Source organism: Anopheles coluzzii, chromosome 3, assembly GCF_943734685.1.
Source record: "Anopheles coluzzii chromosome 3, AcolN3, whole genome shotgun sequence".
Taxonomy (NCBI): Eukaryota; Metazoa; Arthropoda; class Insecta; order Diptera; family Culicidae; genus Anopheles; species Anopheles coluzzii.
Window position 1 is genome coordinate 55,218,400 of NC_064671.1, and position 16,636 is coordinate 55,235,035.

At 42.1% G+C, this 16,636-nt stretch overlaps 2 protein-coding genes across 11 annotated transcripts in view; one reads left to right on the top strand and one right to left on the bottom strand.

The window, feature by feature from the left end:
• Positions 1-7,898, top strand: part of LOC120956974 (neurogenic protein mastermind) — a 68,704-nt gene extending 60,806 nt beyond the window's left edge. For all 10 annotated transcript variants that reach the window (XM_040378837.2, XM_049609673.1, XM_049609672.1 and 7 more), the window contains 3 exons: positions 105-693; positions 2,063-3,295; positions 3,393-7,898. In XM_040378837.2, the coding sequence (XP_040234771.2) occupies positions 105-693; positions 2,063-3,295; positions 3,393-4,258 (2,688 nt within the window). In that variant the 3' untranslated portion in view covers positions 4,259-7,898. The remainder of the gene's footprint in view (positions 1-104; positions 694-2,062; positions 3,296-3,392) is intronic.
• The window catches only part of LOC120956978 (uncharacterized), a 52,272-nt gene that overhangs the window by 7,653 nt on the left and 27,983 nt on the right, over positions 1-16,636 (bottom strand). The gene's annotated exons all lie outside the window — the stretch shown is intronic.

The window sequence follows — 16,636 nt, forward strand, 5'->3', positions numbered from 1 at the left end:
ACTATAATATGAAGTATAATATAAATAACTAAAAATATAAAAAAACTAAACTTATGTTTTTTTTAATATTTCTTTTTTTATTTTATTACTTTACTCGTCAACAGGTGTCAGCCGGTCAGCATTTACATCTTAGTGGTGATCTTAAAACGGGTGTTTCGGTAGCCGCACAACAAGGTGTTTTCTTCAGCCAACAACAAACTGGTCAACAACAGCAGCAACAACAGCAGCAGCAGCAGCAGCAACAACAACAGCAACAACAACAGCAGCAGCAACAGCATCAGCAACACGCGCAACACCAACAGCATCCACAACATCCACAACATCAGCAACATCAACCACATCAACAGCACCAGCAGCAGCAGCACGGTCAACATCCACAGCATCAGCAGCATCATTCACAGCATCAGCAGCAGCAGCATCAGCAACATCAACATCAGCCGCATCAGCAGCACCATGGACAGCAGACGACTGGGCCAAAGCAGCAAACACAGCAAGGCAAGCAAACCGGCCCCGGTATGGGTAACTTACCTGGCGGAATGGTCGGTGGACAGGGAGGTGTTGGCAATGTGGGCAATAACGTTGGACCCCAGAACACGATACCAAACGTTCCAGGGCAGGGTATAAATACTGGAAATGTCGGTGGCAATGCTTCTAATCAGAACCATCCTCAGAACCAAGTGCCCAATTCACAAGGTAAGAATCGACCAAATCGGTGAAAACAAATTGTTGTAATTTTCCGTTTTTTTTTTGTAATGTGATGAATATTTTCGGTTTTCCGCTTGTATTTTTTACGCCCGGTTCGGTAAAGTTGTCATTTTGAACATTGTGGTTGCTTTTAACATTTTACCATATTTAGGCAATTCTGCCCAAGACCCGTTTGAATAAAAAGGAACTTATTTTTTTTTGTATTTTCTACATTTTGGTTGCGTGCATAAGCATTATATGCTTTATTAAAATATATATGTTTTAATACCAATATTATATACACATACATGTACCCAATTGGTGTTTATACACAAACAGACATGTATATGAATATATTAATGCGATATAGTACATTCTATACATATGTGTTAACATGTGTAATAAAATGAGAGGCTTTCAAATGCAAGAGCACAAATAGTGCGAGAATCATAAATGAGTGTACTCTGGCAGCCAAACAAAAAAAAGGAGGAACATATTCGTACGAGGATATGGTTTCTGTGCCCGCTGTACTTTACTGAGTGGCATTTTCCCCTTGCGGAGGACAACGGCCCAAACTGCGCATGACCATGTGCAGTTTGATTTGACTGTACGTGCTCCAATCGATTGAACCGAAATATGCAATATGTGCTACCGTCTAGTGAAAAAAAAAAAATGTCAGGGGAAGCTACAATATGCGGGAGTTACGTTTTCTCCGATTGCAAAGCCGAACGGCACGACTAAACGGATCGTTAAGACTCGCGTGTCGTCTAGCCTGGGTGTATATGATACCCTACCGAATATCCCTTCTTTTATATTCCATGTTGATATCATCCGGTGATTTGCTTTTAGGTTAATAGATTTCCTTTGCGACACTGTCGCTATGGTAGAGCGACCATTATCGCCGGATTGAGTGTACCTGAAATGACTCGAACTTTTAGTGCTGTGTAGCTGAGCACTTTTTATAATGGTTTTTTGGTTTGAACTATATAAGTTCTTGCAACTAATGTTGAAGGTTGCTTATTGGAAGGAGTAGAGCTATACTTTTACCAATCAAACGTTTCATCAGTACCCGCACGACGCAGAATGTTGGCGTCATTTGTTCGTGCAAATCTGTACGATTTTTAAGCACTTTTTTTATTATGCCACACAATCACCAATACGAACGTCGACCAAAGGGATGAATCGTAAAATGGGGTGGTTAATGAAGTGGGTAGTGGGATCTGGAAGTGAAAAATAGAGGTTTGTTCATATGTAAATGTTTTCACACATATGAAGTTCGTGAGTTCGTAAAGGCTTCTCTGTTCTCAATTTCGCTATATGTAACACAAATAATTCTTACTTGATTGGTTCTAAATGCTCGTTTTTATACCACTTTCAGGATCATCCATTGTTAACGAGGCACAGTATACGGTATCACAATCCCAAACGATCAACTTTACGCAACAAACGTTACGAGCCCGACAGCAGCAGCAGCACCAGGTTAATGGAAATGTGGGTATGGCAAATGGCGCTGGTCCGCAACATCAACAGCAGCAACCCGGAATGGGAGGACCAGCACAGAACCAACCTCAGCAGCAACAACAGCAGCAGCCAACACATGCGGGTGGACCACCAGGCGGGCAAGGGCTTGGCGGCAATGGTCCAGGAGGTGCTACTGGCCCCGGTATTGGACCGGGCGGTGGAACAGTACCACCTGGTATGGTTGGTGGTATGGTTGGTTCGGGTGGCATGGGAGGTCCTGGCGGTCCGGGTAATGGCGGTGTTGGAATGGGACCCAACGTTCCCATGGGAATGGGTGGCATGGGCGGTCCGAATGGAGGTGGCATCAGTGGGCTGAATACGATGGTGTCAAACTCGATGGCCCCCGGCGCTGGTAACGGTACGGGTGTTGTGAATGGTGCAGGCATGGGCGGTGCTAATGGCGGCATGATACATGCTGCCGGTGGTGGTGCTAGTGGCCCGGCAGGAGCAATGCGACACGCGGAGCAGATGAAATTTTTGCAACAACAGCAGCAGCAGCAGCAGCAAATGATACGCGCCCAAGCCATGCAACAGCAGATGGTGGCCGGTGCTCGACCACCTCCACCAGACTATAAAGCGGCACAGCAGGCGAACCCAGCAGCAGCAGCGGCAGCAGCGGCCATGATGCAGCAGCAACAGGCACAGCAGCAACAAATGCTACATGCTGGTGGCCGTTTTCCAGCTATGCGAAGAATCACGCAGCAGCCGATTCCCCCTAGTGGACCCATGATGCGAGCCCAACATGCAGCTTACATGCAACAGCAGCAGCAGATGGCTGGTCACAGTGGCCCTAGAGGACCGGCGGGCATGGTAGGAGGGTTCGGTGGAGGTGCTGGACCCAACGTTGGAGTTGTTCCTGGTGCAGGCGGTGCTGGTGGAGGTGCTGCTGGTGGTAGTGGTGGTGGTGCAGGAACGGTAACCGGATCGGTTATGAATGGGCCGGTACAACGGCCTCCAAATGTGCAGGTAGGACCAGAAGGTATGCCTATTGGGTCGCAGCAAGCAGAATGGCGGCATATGATGGCCATGCAACAGCAGCAAGTCAATTTTGGTGCCACAAGTGGTGGAAGTATGCGTCCAGGATTTGGTGGTAAGTGAATAAAAACAATCTTTTTTATGTTCAATACTGCAATGTGTTGAGATTAACCATTTTATAACTTGTTTTTTATGTTTTATTGATATTTTAGGTCCAGCCAGTGGTCCAGTTGGAGGGCCAAATGGTCCCGTATCACGATTGGATTCATCTGTCGGACCAGTCGGGCCGAATGGGCCGGGTGGACCTGCTAGTTCAATTGCGGCTGGTGGTGTGGCTGGAGCTGCTGGTGGTGGAGGAGGTAATGCTACTGGTCCAGGTATGGGACCAAGTGGACCAAACAGTGGACCCGGTGGACCGGCCAGTGGTAACAGCATGACGGCGATGCAAATGCAAATGCTAAGGCAGCAAAATCTCGCAATGTACCAAGGGCAAGCCAACAACAGTGGTGGAGCGATGAACCAAATGCAAATGCTCCAGCAACACCAACAGCTGCAGCAGCAAAACATGATGAATCAAATGCAGATGAGTCAAATACACATGTCTCAGACGCAAACCATGTCCATACAGCAGCAGCAACAAAATCAACAATCTGTGATGAATACTTTTACAACGCAATCTACGCAACAGTCCACCACAACGACGATGATTGGCGGAGGGAGCAGTACTGGTTCAATCGGTGGTGGCCCGGGAGTAGGACCAAACGTGAACGGTAATATGAATCCTGGCAATATGCTTACTGGTCCCGGCCCATCATCCGCCGGTCCGAATAGCAATAATGGAGGAGGGAACAACAATAACAGCGGTAGCAACAATAGCAACAACAACAACAGTGGCAGCGGCAACATGAACAACAACGGCCCTGGTCCCGGTAATAACAATAGCAGCAACAACAACAATTCATCCGAGTTCCTAGCGTTCCTGGAGAACCTGCCTGTAGGAGATCCTAACCAGTTCAATGCGCAGGACCTGCTCAACTCACTGGACAATGATAGTTTTAATCTTCAGGACATTCTTTAAACACTGACCAGAGAGATGATGAGACGCTGGTGAAAAGTGTGGTGCAGAACAGTCATTCGTGAAACATATGCATGCAGCCATACATGATGCAGGATGCACTACATACATGCACTCTGTTGCAGTGTGCAGTGCTGCTGATACAATGCCACAAAACCCAAAGTTACTCCTGCAGTAGTTGCAACTGCTCCTGGTTGTTGTATTCACTTATTACAAAGAAACGAATATGTCATTACGTGTAGTAAAATACGGTAAAAAGTAACTAAAGATAAAAGACAAATCAAAATGTAACAAACCCTACTATATGGTGGAGGCTTAAGCAAAGAGAAGGAACGTGTCCACCGTTGCTTTTGCGGAAGCGCAAACACAAACCCGCAAACAGGCAACATGTGTTGCAGTGTATATAGTTACATGCCCTTTAAACTCTACCGAACGTAATTGTGTTGAAAAGTCTTGCAATTACAGCGACGGTACACGCCAATTCGACACTTTTGCTGCAAAAGTGTTGGACGTGCTGCCATTATAAAAAAATAAAACGACAAGAAACAAACATTGCAGAGTAGTAATAATTTGCTGCACATAAACTCATAATCCATTTGTGACGAATAACATACGTTAGTTTTCGGTGCTCTCTCTCTCTCTTTCTATCATTTTTAGCGCTTCTATCGGTGGGCGATGTGAGCGAACAATGTAGAAAGCAAACCATTTTGCCACTATCTGCTTCTTCTTATTGGCCGGTAGTGAAACTTCACGTTAAACGTAGAACAACAACTGCACGATATTTGGCAGTTTACAATAACGTAGCAGAAAATAGGATAAGCTGCAGCTGATGCAGGCAACAAAACACTACTATGTTAAACAGACTCAATGGGAGAGGGGGGTACAAAGCGATTGACAAACATTCCTCACTCGAGTACGGTTCGTCCTTTTCTATACTAACACTGCATAAACAGTATGCAGTATTGGTGCATATACTCACAGATCCTTACACGCATAAATGCAGTACGATTTGACGCAGAGGTTAAGTTATTCTTCATCTTGATAGAAATATATAAGTGAAAATGCGCGGCGGAGCCTGCAGTTCATGCCTCGATTCATACGTTGCCCATAGATGAGTTAGATTGCTGCAACGGAAAGGGGAGGGTTTCGTCCTTTTTAAAATGATGGTTTTTTTTTTAAATATGATGTCTCGAGTATATATTTATCTCTACGTTTCCAAATGCAATCGATACCGGTTAGGGCTAATTTAGCAATACAATTTGCAAAAAGGTTAAGTGTCTCATTGTGTTTAGCGGTTTAGCGAATAGAAAATATTTGACACTTGCTTTTCTTGCAAAGAAAACTACAAAAAACTCAGCATTGATCGATTTTGTAAGTATGTAGTAGTGTCGGACGCTTTCGATGTTAGGTTTAATTTTGCCTGTATTATACAATTTTGTACAGTAAAGATTCACAATTCGTTTTATCTATTTAAAGACAAAGATAGGTTTGACCAATTATTTAATGTTTTTTTTTAAATATCGTGTGTGTATTAGAGAATGCGGGATTGAAGCAGCGCGCATGCAGCTGCAAAACTATAAAGAGATAAGTGACATGGGTAGCGTTAGTAGAAAGAACATTCTAAAGAATAATCTCTACCTACCACATACATTGCATTAAGATCATGAAACAAAACGATTAATCGGAAGTATAAGTACACTTAAGTGTATTATAGCAAAACATTATGTATACAAAGCAAAACGGAAGTAGTCGTCACCATGCAAGTGAAGCGCACCGGGGTGAACTATGTAATCAAATCAACTTGTAACCAAATCAAATTTTATAGAGGAAAAAAGAAATCAACTATCACCAAATAAGATAATGCTCTTCTTCACGATGGTTTCTAGGTTTTTTTTTCTCTTTTGCCATTCTAGTGACACTTTCGTTCCAATGCACCATCATTTTATGTAAAACATTTGTTTAGTGAACGCTTTGGAACGATAGAATGGTTTAGATGGAACCACAACCACAAACCTTAAGCAGGTCCAATCTTGTCAATTAACAATTTACGCACCACCAGAACGTAGTAAGAATGCTCTATTTGTTTTTACCTACATTAGCTTTTTACTGAATATTTTCTTTTAGACAAACAAGAAAAAAAAACACTTAATTTCATTTACACAATCCATCTACGTAAAAATAGTTCCTTTTTAAATAGCACGAATGATACGAACAACAGGAGGACACCATCAACCAATGATACAAGCTAGTGTTTTTCATTCCAATTATTAACATCAAACACTTACACAATTCACTCATCACGTATGGCCAATTGAACAAAATATGCAACATGTAAGGAAAACGTATGCACAACAACGTGAAATGATTGGAAATAATTCTGACATGAAAGTAGCGAAACAAAAGGCGAAAAAGTGAATGTGCAGGAAGGAAAGATTTTACATAAGGTTCTGCGAAAACTTGAATTGCTAAAATATGCACACATGCATGGCCATTGATACAATACAATGAACAAACCACAGAAGAAGAACGAGCAACCGTTTTAGACGGTTTTGAAATAGAAACTATAATAGAAAATGTAATTTTATATAAAAAAAAAGTAGCCAAACTGTTACTATCATCTTGTATCACTCTTCTTTTGAACTGCGTTCTGGAAGTCGGAATTTTTCATTTACCCTCACACACCCTCTCTCTCTCTCTCTTCCTCTCTCTCTCTCTCTATGTAATCTTGTTCTTACCACACGTAAAATGATACCACAACACCACAGTTACAGTGTACCACTATGCACGAAATGCAAATGCTAAGATAAAAATGTGATTTTTTCTGTTAAATTATTTCGGCCAAGCCATGGGTATTTGCGTAAAATCGTATGAACGGTGTATGGTGTGTACGGTCGTTTGCGCCAAAAGATACATTCACCAACATATTTTTATCTTTTCTGCACGTAACATTGTTTTAATGTACACAGTAGAAAAGATCAAATCGTCGGATCGCTGTAGGGGGGAGAGGAGAGCATATTGTGATGTAAATATTGATTTCTGGTGGGAATTGGTCATACCGTTCTGTTGAAAGCACCACAAGCTCGATGGGGGGGGGGGGGGGGGGGGGGGGGCTGTCCTTTTCAAAGAAGGCCGCAAAGGAGGATTTCTGTGAAAAAGTATTTTCGAGAGCCTTTGAATTAATGGACTTTATAGATTGTAAAGGAATTCATTACTTACTAGCATTAAAAAGGCATTCGGTTTTTTTTTGTTTATTCTAGTAATTTTTAACTATAAAAATTCAAAATATGAAATCGTATCGAGCCATGATTGGAACGTGTAACATTTTTAAGGTATTATTTTACTACATCATGTACTTTTATTGAGAATTATTATATGATAATTAAAGCCACACTCACACACGCATTGATACATGGAGCAATCAAGCGTTGAACGAACTCTTATTGACAAGTATGCAAAAACACCATAACTAAATGCAGTTTGCAGGAACAAGCTTGATTGAAATTGGCATTTCACTACATGAAGTTACTCGTTGATGCCAGAAGCTACATCCCAGGCGAAACATATACGCAAGAGAATAAAAGAGACATAAGAGAAAAATGGTCAAAAACAAAAGATTAATTGAAATATAGATAATTAAATTGAATACATTTAATTTGTATTTTTTTAATTTCAACTACTGTGAAAATTGCATTGTAGTGCCACGTAAGTAATGTTTAATGTTATAACTTGTGCACAATATTAACCGTAAGTAGATATTTGAATCTGGCAATATCACTTTCGATTCGAATGTTAAAAGATTCAGGAATCTCTAAACATTCACGAGCATCTAAAGAGAAGAGAGCAGTGCTCGGGGTGTCTGTGCTGGATTTTTATTTGATTTTTTTTATATATATTTTTTGTATGATGTGTAATATGAAGTTTAATTCTTAATCGAGAAAAGTGACATAAAAATGGGTGACAATTTTTTTTATCACTTTTTTTTTAAAATCGCGGGACTGCTTATTCAGTGAAGAGCATTGAAGAGGTATAAAAAAGCGTGAATGTTTTTGTATAAATATTCATGAAACTCTAAACTTTTCGAGATTCATGATTTGTCTCAGATAGCAAAAGGTAGTTAAAATAAACCTTAAGAGACAACCATTGTTACCGTCAATGAGTAGATCATTGTAGATCAGAACATAGTAGATCATTGGCAAAATCACTTTGTTGAACTTTGTAACAATGGCTTAGAATGAATAAATTCGGTTCAGACGGTCTTAGAACAATATTACAAAGTAATTTCTTCGACAATTCCTATCAATCTGATCCAGATGCATTAAAGTACGTCGGAATCAACGTGAAGACAACAGTGTTTTGTCATATTGTTATAAAACTGATTTTCATTCAAACACTTTTTAAATTTTGTTCGGAATTCGGATTCAGGACAGCCGAAGTAAAGTGTATAATTACACAACAATAAACCAACGATATTTGAAGATGAAAGTAAAACCGTTGTTCTGTCGCTCCAGGAGGACACCGACCATTACAATTGGGTTCTGGATCTTAATATAAGTTAAAAACGAGGGAAAGAGTAGTATGTCTGTGAAAGTGAAGTTAACTGCTGACATTTTGAGGCTGTCCGCAATTCATCGCAATTATTTGCAATAAATACACTATAAAACGTACGTAATTTGAAACGTGAGCTTGAAATTGTTCGTATATGAATCAAAATACAGTTGCCATTTTATGATTTTATGCAATGTTCCGAGTAAAATTATAGAAAATGTGAATTTTGAAAAGGTGTGACCGATGAAATTCAAATAAGTGAGAAATTAATGCTTGCCAAAAATGCTTTAAGTGTCCTTAATTCGAAACAGCCGGATAAGTAAGTAAGTCCATAATTCGAAGCAATAGGGTATGGCATGAATTAACTGAAACAACGAAAATAACGTAAAAAAACTAATTAGCTGGAACAAAGCATACTTCGATGGACTTAGTAGTTGTGGATCATGGATCGAGGTTGGTAATACTGATGGGCAGGTCGATCCGAACCTACCGGGTTGGAGCCATCCGTTAGCGATCCGAAGTCGTTCGTTTCGACCCGAAAGCTGCAAGTAGGTTCAATAGGTGCATCGATTCTGGTAGGTACAAGAAAGCATAAGCGACTCCGACCCGTTGTTGCAGTGATTTCGGGTCGGGTTGAATCGAGTCAAGGTAGGTTCAAACCGATCCGACCCGAACTCGCTGCACCAACGGGTCGGAGTCGCTTATGCTTTCTTGCACCTACTCATCATTCGGGTACGACCTAGCGCATCTGCTGCACCAACAGGTCGGAATCGATTCCGACTGGCTCGCACCCGACTCATCGTGAAATAAATCGTATGACCCACCACTAATTGGTAATCCGAATTTCGTAAAGTAGAAGTTTTTTGGTAGGTTTTGTTTGACCTTTAATTACGTTCACAATAAGAGTTACAACAACAGAGTTAAACCACTATTTAAAAAGTCGAGCTCAAAATTACAAAATGAATTGAATTGTTGTTGAAATACAATTATTTTTCACAGCAGTTTACTTTAATTACTCTCTTCTAATCTTCTTTTTTGACGTATCATTACTACTGCTAAGCGTTATTATTCAGTCTGTTTAGACACATTGGGGCGGTCTCGTGGTACAGTCGTTAACTCGAACTACTCAATAACATGCCCGTCATGGGGTCATGGGTTCAAGCCCAGAATGGACCGTCCCCCCGTAGCAAGGATTTGACTATCCGGCTACGTGGTAATGAATTAAGTCTCGAAAGCCTGTAAAGTAAAGTTCGGCATGTCGCGTAGGACGTTATGCCAAATAGAAGAAGTAGACACATAATACACATAATAGTGCTTAGAAATTTTCAGTTACCATGCACAGCAAAAGTACGACGGATGAGAGTTGAACCTATTCGGACTTGTAGAATTCAGCACGTAAATCGATTAGGACAACGGGTTGCTCTTCATTCGTCATGCTTAATGCTGTATGTATTTTCCTTCCCAAGACATGCCAACGAATCGCCACACAGCAACAAACGCAATAGTACAACAACCGTTCGCAGGAGGAGCTTGCTCTTACTCTATGTCACGCCAAAGGGACCTCAGACAAGAGATAAACAATTTCAACCCCAGCAGCAGATACAATGACATGGACACAGATTTTTTGTTAGTGTTCTTGGTTTCTGTTCCTCCACACCCTTTGCGCGCACTGCTGTGCGGTTGTACGAACTTGCTAGAACATTGACCAGATAGGATCTGGACAACAAATTCCTTCACTATGTTGCTTTGAGGCGTGTGACCAGGTGTTGTTTCGCGTTGTTTCGAAATTTAACGAACTACCTGGACATTCCTTTGCGCTTAAGGCTCTTTTGAAGGTGGAAAGGGCACAAGCATTAACTGATAAGGGGAAGGTAATTTTAGTGGCCTTTTTTGCTGCTCTGTTTTGTGCACAGTTTGAAGAGTTTTGGGAACAAGAGTAGAAGTGAGCTATCATTTCGTTAAAAGTGTAAAATCCCAGGTTTAAAATAAGAAAATGCAGGCCCCGTACCAATGATTGATGAATTATTATTCATTTACTTATGCGTCATAGATGGTTCTTTTTTGAATGGATGTTCTCTTCCACTAGGCGAACTAGGGGGGACCGCAACTAGAACTGAAGGTTCGCGAAGCGATCAGCATGCGATCGAAGCGGCCACGCGGGTCGACGAACTGATGGTCATCACCGGTCGTCCCGCGCCCGCTTGTTGGTATTGCCGCACGATCCTCGCCGAACCCGCGCGCCATGGTTCCCAAGAGGTTGATAAAGCATATTCGTCTTCGCCATTCTTCTTTCGACCGAGGCTATAGGTACCGCCGCTTATGCTACAACTAGACATCATGTACAGCAGGCTACCGTGGTGGTGTTGGTGGTAGTGATGATGGAAGGCACCGCGGCAGTATAAGAGATTTCTGCGATTTAGCAGATGTGTTGAGCGAGACAGACATTATTCGTCTACACTTGTCATCGTAAATCATTTACCATTCCGTAAAACGCCCGCGTCCGCATACACACTTTGGATCGCCGGCTCGCGAGATCGCACCTAGTAGGATGTGTTTCTCATGCCTGCAAACAGGTTAGTACCATGATAATTATTCGCGCTCGGTATGCGTCAGATGCAGCCGAGAAGGGTTTGCAACACAACAACAGAAATACTATCGCTCGCAGAATTAGAAACGAACCGATTGGCTCGTGCTGGAACTCTTACAGGATCTGTGCGTTGCACCAGCAGCGCAACGAGGCGGACACATTTGATAAACGGCAAGGTAAAAATGAAGAGTGTGCCATGAAAGGGAAAACTCTTGCAGCAATACTTACAAATGATTGCTTTTTAATGTTTCTGCAGTAAATAGCCATCTAAATTGCAGTCACAGAACATGTGGCGTAGTTAAAACGCGTTTGAGTAGTAATACGGTTTATCTGAACTGAGGGGAAAAGTTCCTACGTAAAAAAAAAACAAAACCTGTTTGAATGAACTCTATAATTGGCAAATAAAGCTCCTCATCACACTAACGCTTAGGAGCAAATTCTTGCATTCGAAGCTTAATGCCACCGTGGTTGAATGATCAAAAACACCCCAGCACGATTGAACCGTTGTTCGTTAAATTATATTTTGCTTTGTGCTCTAATTATTCTCACGAATGATAAGCTGAAGGGACAGTCCCGTGGAACAGTCGTCAACTCGCACGACTTAACATCATGCCCGTCATGGGTTCAAGCCTCATATGAACCATTCCCCCGTAGCAAGGGTATGCTTGTATAGACCAGCAGCTTGTTGTGTATGATCGAGCGCGTAGGACGTGTTACGCTAAATAGAAGAAGAAGCGAAAATCTTACAAATTCTAAAAGAAAGATACATTATGGCCGATTCTCCCAGTTTCAAGTAAAATCGATTGTTACTTTGTTGTTCAAGCGACGAGCAGCAACAGAAGGAAACATTAAACACGTGGATGTTTCACATTTACACTAGGTAAGCAAGTTGTGGGCAAATCCCGTTGTTGTGTAGTTTCATTTGTTGTCTTCATTCCGAAGCTCTGTCATTCTCGAATGCATCAGCGAAATTTAAAGCTCTCTGCAGTAGTACGAAATCTGATTTGTCGGATTTTTGAACTAAGCCAGTTTGCACACGTCGCGTTTGTAAGCGATCATAAATTATTGCTGATACAACCAAATTAGTGTTCACATAATGTACAAGCAATGAAGGAACATGTAGACATTATTGTAATGATAAGATATTTAATTATTTGCTGTAATTAATTGGGTACGACTAGCAATAAATTCGTTTTAAACCGTTGTTTTTGAATAAAAAGGGGTTTTTTTGTAATTTAAAAATACAAGTTATTTCAATGGAATGGAATGGTTTGGAAATGTATAATGACATACACACATCTTTCCTTCAAAGGCACGGTGTGGTGCGGTTCGCTAGCAGAACGAAGCTTCGTCATAAGGATGATTGTATGGTAACGACTAGTGGTGGGAGCTCGGAATCGGACCTACCCGATTCCGATTCCGTGTTCGGAATCAATTCTGGAACCGATTCCGATGCTGGAATCGATTTCGATTCCGGAGTCGATTCCAGAGCCGATTCCGGATTTGAATCCGGAGCCGTTTCCGGATTTGAAACCGGAGCCGATTCCGGAGTTGGTTTCGGAGCCGATTCCGGAGTCGATTCCGAAGCCGATTCCGAAGTTGGTTCCGGAGCCAATTCCGGAGTTGAATCCGGAGTCGATTTCGGAGTTGGTTCCCTAGCCGATTCCGGAGTTTAATCCGGAGCTGATCGATTCCGAGATCGACTCCGGAATCGATTCTAGGATTGGAATCGGCTCCTGAATCAGAATCGTCTCCGGAATCGGAATCGACCTGGGAATCGCAATTTGCTCTGATAACGGAATCAGGCTTGACTCCATAAATGGAATGGTTTGAATTGAAATAAGAAGTGTGGGAAGCGAAATAAGTCTGGGAATATCCATGTGAATAGATCATTTTCAAGTAAATTTTGATTCTTTGCCGCTATCAACACGTAGCATCATTGGACTCAAACGCCTATTCCTATGAAGATGCCGAAACCGACTCTGTTTCGAAGCCAATTCTGATTTCGGAGTCAATTCCGTTGTCGGAGCCGATTTTGATTCCGGAGCCAATTCCGGAACCGATTCCGATTCCGGAGCCGATTCCGATTCTGGAGCCGAGTTCGGAACCAATTCCAGAGCCGATTCCGTAACCGATTCCGGAAACTGATTCCGAACCTACTATCCGGAATCGATTCCAGAAAACTTCGGAGCTAGCCGGAATCGATTCCGACGAAATCTTCATTTTTCCCATCTGTGTAACGAATGTATGACCCCATGTGTAGATCATTACATCTAAAAGATTTCCTCCCTACTAAGAAAAAAAACAATTAAAAATCCCTAAAATTACGAACAATAACGGTGTTTAACAATGGTAAAGTGTTGTTCAACAATTCGACTTAAAATTTTGAACAAAAAACATATACAATTTCACCTCAGATCTGCCGACAGATGCACTCCTGGCCTATGTGGTGCGCTCTAGGGAAGAAAGAGAAACGACGAAATGTAAATGAAATCAATCGTATTATGCTGATTATGTACTCGACCGTATTACCGGCGCACCACCATTCTGGATGTGTACGTGTGTTTCTGGCATAAGACGGCATAAGACACTTTGGCAGATTTTCTTCACGGCAGCTAGCCCTCGTGCCCGAAGTAGCGCTTTCGACCCCAACCAAGAAGCGCCAAACCAATTGCCGTTTTTTTTTTAAATGAACTCGTAAATCACTTTCGTTTTAATCGAAATGGAAATCTTTGAGCCGTGTAGCAGGGGGAGAGAGGGGGAGTGAGGGGGGAATTTTCCTCTTACCATTGCAGTTCCGCGACGAGGTCCTATCTTTTCGCTCCTATCACGCCATTTCTCGCGTGGCGTTTAGTAGCAGTGGTTTCAAATTCAGCCGCAAGACGCCGGGTACGGTGTGTTATTTATGAGCGTGTCATTCTTCTTTTGCAGCCAACGAAAGAGTGCACCGCAGTTAGCAGAGAAGGGTTAGAAGGAGGCAGCCTCCAATGAATTCTGATACATATGGTCGATGCACTGTGCCGATGCCCCCTCTCTATGGATGCTACAGGTTGATGTGGTGGCCGATTGGACACGAATCATGGCGGGGAAAGAAGTCAGAAAACGCCCCCGTTAGCCGGGCCCCGGTTTCATGGAGGATGGATATGGTACGACTTTCGCTTTTCTTCCAAATATGATTTTTATTAGAATCTAACGAAATCGAACGTCGCTATTCCCTATCCATGGTGAGCGTTTCAATAGGCCACAAGAAGCGGTCCCAGCGCCAGCCTTTCGTCGGCTTTGTTGAGACGCCCACACCTCACACGATCCGCTTGGGCGTTGGTCGGTAGGGATGCTTTCGAACTCTGTGCGGAAGTGTTTGCAAAGGAGGCGGTGGTGTGATGAAAAAAAAAAAACGCGCACCATTTGTTGCGCCGCACTGACGCAAAGCGATGCGGACGCGAAACATCTCGCGTTCGAGGTGGGCGGGAGAGTGTAGTGAAAACAGGGCGGAAGAGGTAAGAAAAAAAAGGTTCGCCATGGGCGCGTAGGCGCTGTAGCAGTTTCAAGTGGGGACAGGTTTCTTGGCAACCACCAGCGGCCTGTCACCTTCGAGTCTATCAATCAATGCGCTAACGTATGACTACAGATTACTTTTCATCGCAGCTGCCTCTCTTGGTGACGATCCTCGTGATTTCGGGTTGAAGGCTGCGGCCACCACTCTTCGGCAAAGGTAAGGAAACAGTTGACCAAACTGTAGAAAAGTAGGATGAATTTCTGCGGCTTGTAAAAGTATATCATTGATATTTTTTTAAATAAAAAGTCACTATTGGTAGTATCATTATTATCTCCACTGTTTGTTCTATGACCGAGAGGCTCTTCTATGAGAAAATATTTGAACCCTTTCTTGAGATAAAATGTCCATCACACAGAAGTTTCTGGTAAACAGCTCTGGTGAAGGTAAAAACACTCCAAAGTACAGCAAACCTGACCCTGCGTACTGTGTGGGATTCGTTGATTCCAACAACGATACTGTACCAAGTGTTTTGTTTGTGTCATACCTCTTTTCCGCGGTGCATTAGCTGTCAGGGTCGTATGGAAAGTCATGAAAATGAACTTTAAGTGTGTTCAAACCATAGTCCCACAGTACAATCCACTTATGACACTTTAACATAAATGGAATATTTAATATTAATTTAAATTATTTTTTTACTATTTTACTACTACTAAAATCCCAACCAAACACCCACAACCCACCATGCACCAGACGAAGGACAAAGTGACTTTTTTTTAAATAATCCTTATCAAGTGAGAAAGACTGCTTGGTTAGACCTACTGGCTAGACCGGTCCGCTACGTGTGAAGTGATGGGTTTCGAGGTATTTTTTTTTTGCGTGAAAAACCGGCTCGCAACTGTAGTACACGAAATAATCCCGTTTGTCCATTTCATTCATATGTCTCTGGCAAACGAAAGGGATCCGGTGGAGTTGTACCCAATACTGACAGTGGCGTATATGTATTGACAGGAGGAGCTGCTGGGTTTTTTCTCTATATGCTTTGTCAAGCAAAGTAGGCCGCCATTTGAAAGGCAAAACGAGCAAAAACGAGAGTGTGCTGCGGTGGTTGCTGCGGGGTAGACAGGTACGAGCTGAATGTCAAGTTCATAGTTTTAAATTTTTATAGGCGTCAACACCATTTCATAATTATGTAAAAAAATATTATTTTTCGAAAGTAAAATCAAGTTTTTTGTGAGGAATTATTAAAATAAGATTCATTCTTATACAGAACTCCGACAAATTGGTGGTTTGTAAAACACTTGCAAGTGAGTCTGTTGTACACGCCTTTCTATTTCAAGGTATTTTATTTCTTTAAATAAACGAAATTTATAACTTTTTCATAACATAAATATCAAGAAGAAAGATAGCAAAATAAAAAAAAACAACTCCATGATGTAGGAATGAGAAAATTGACTCACGGGCATGTTGGGGGAACGTTTAGAGTTTGCGCTCGTTAACCGCCTCCTGGTAATTACAACGGACGATTGAAGGTAGTTCCTTCCAGTCGCAAAGCTCACGAAGACAAAGGCGGCGAGCATATGTTTTACCAAACTAATGAATACTTTTAAATTTGCCTCTAGGACTATGTTACCTATGCCTGTGATAGCGGTGCAAAATGCAACGAAGCATCAGCAATGGGGCCCGTTGTATGCACACATCTGGCATGTCGGTGTAATTTGGTGGCACATTTACCTGCACCGTGAGTAAGAGCACC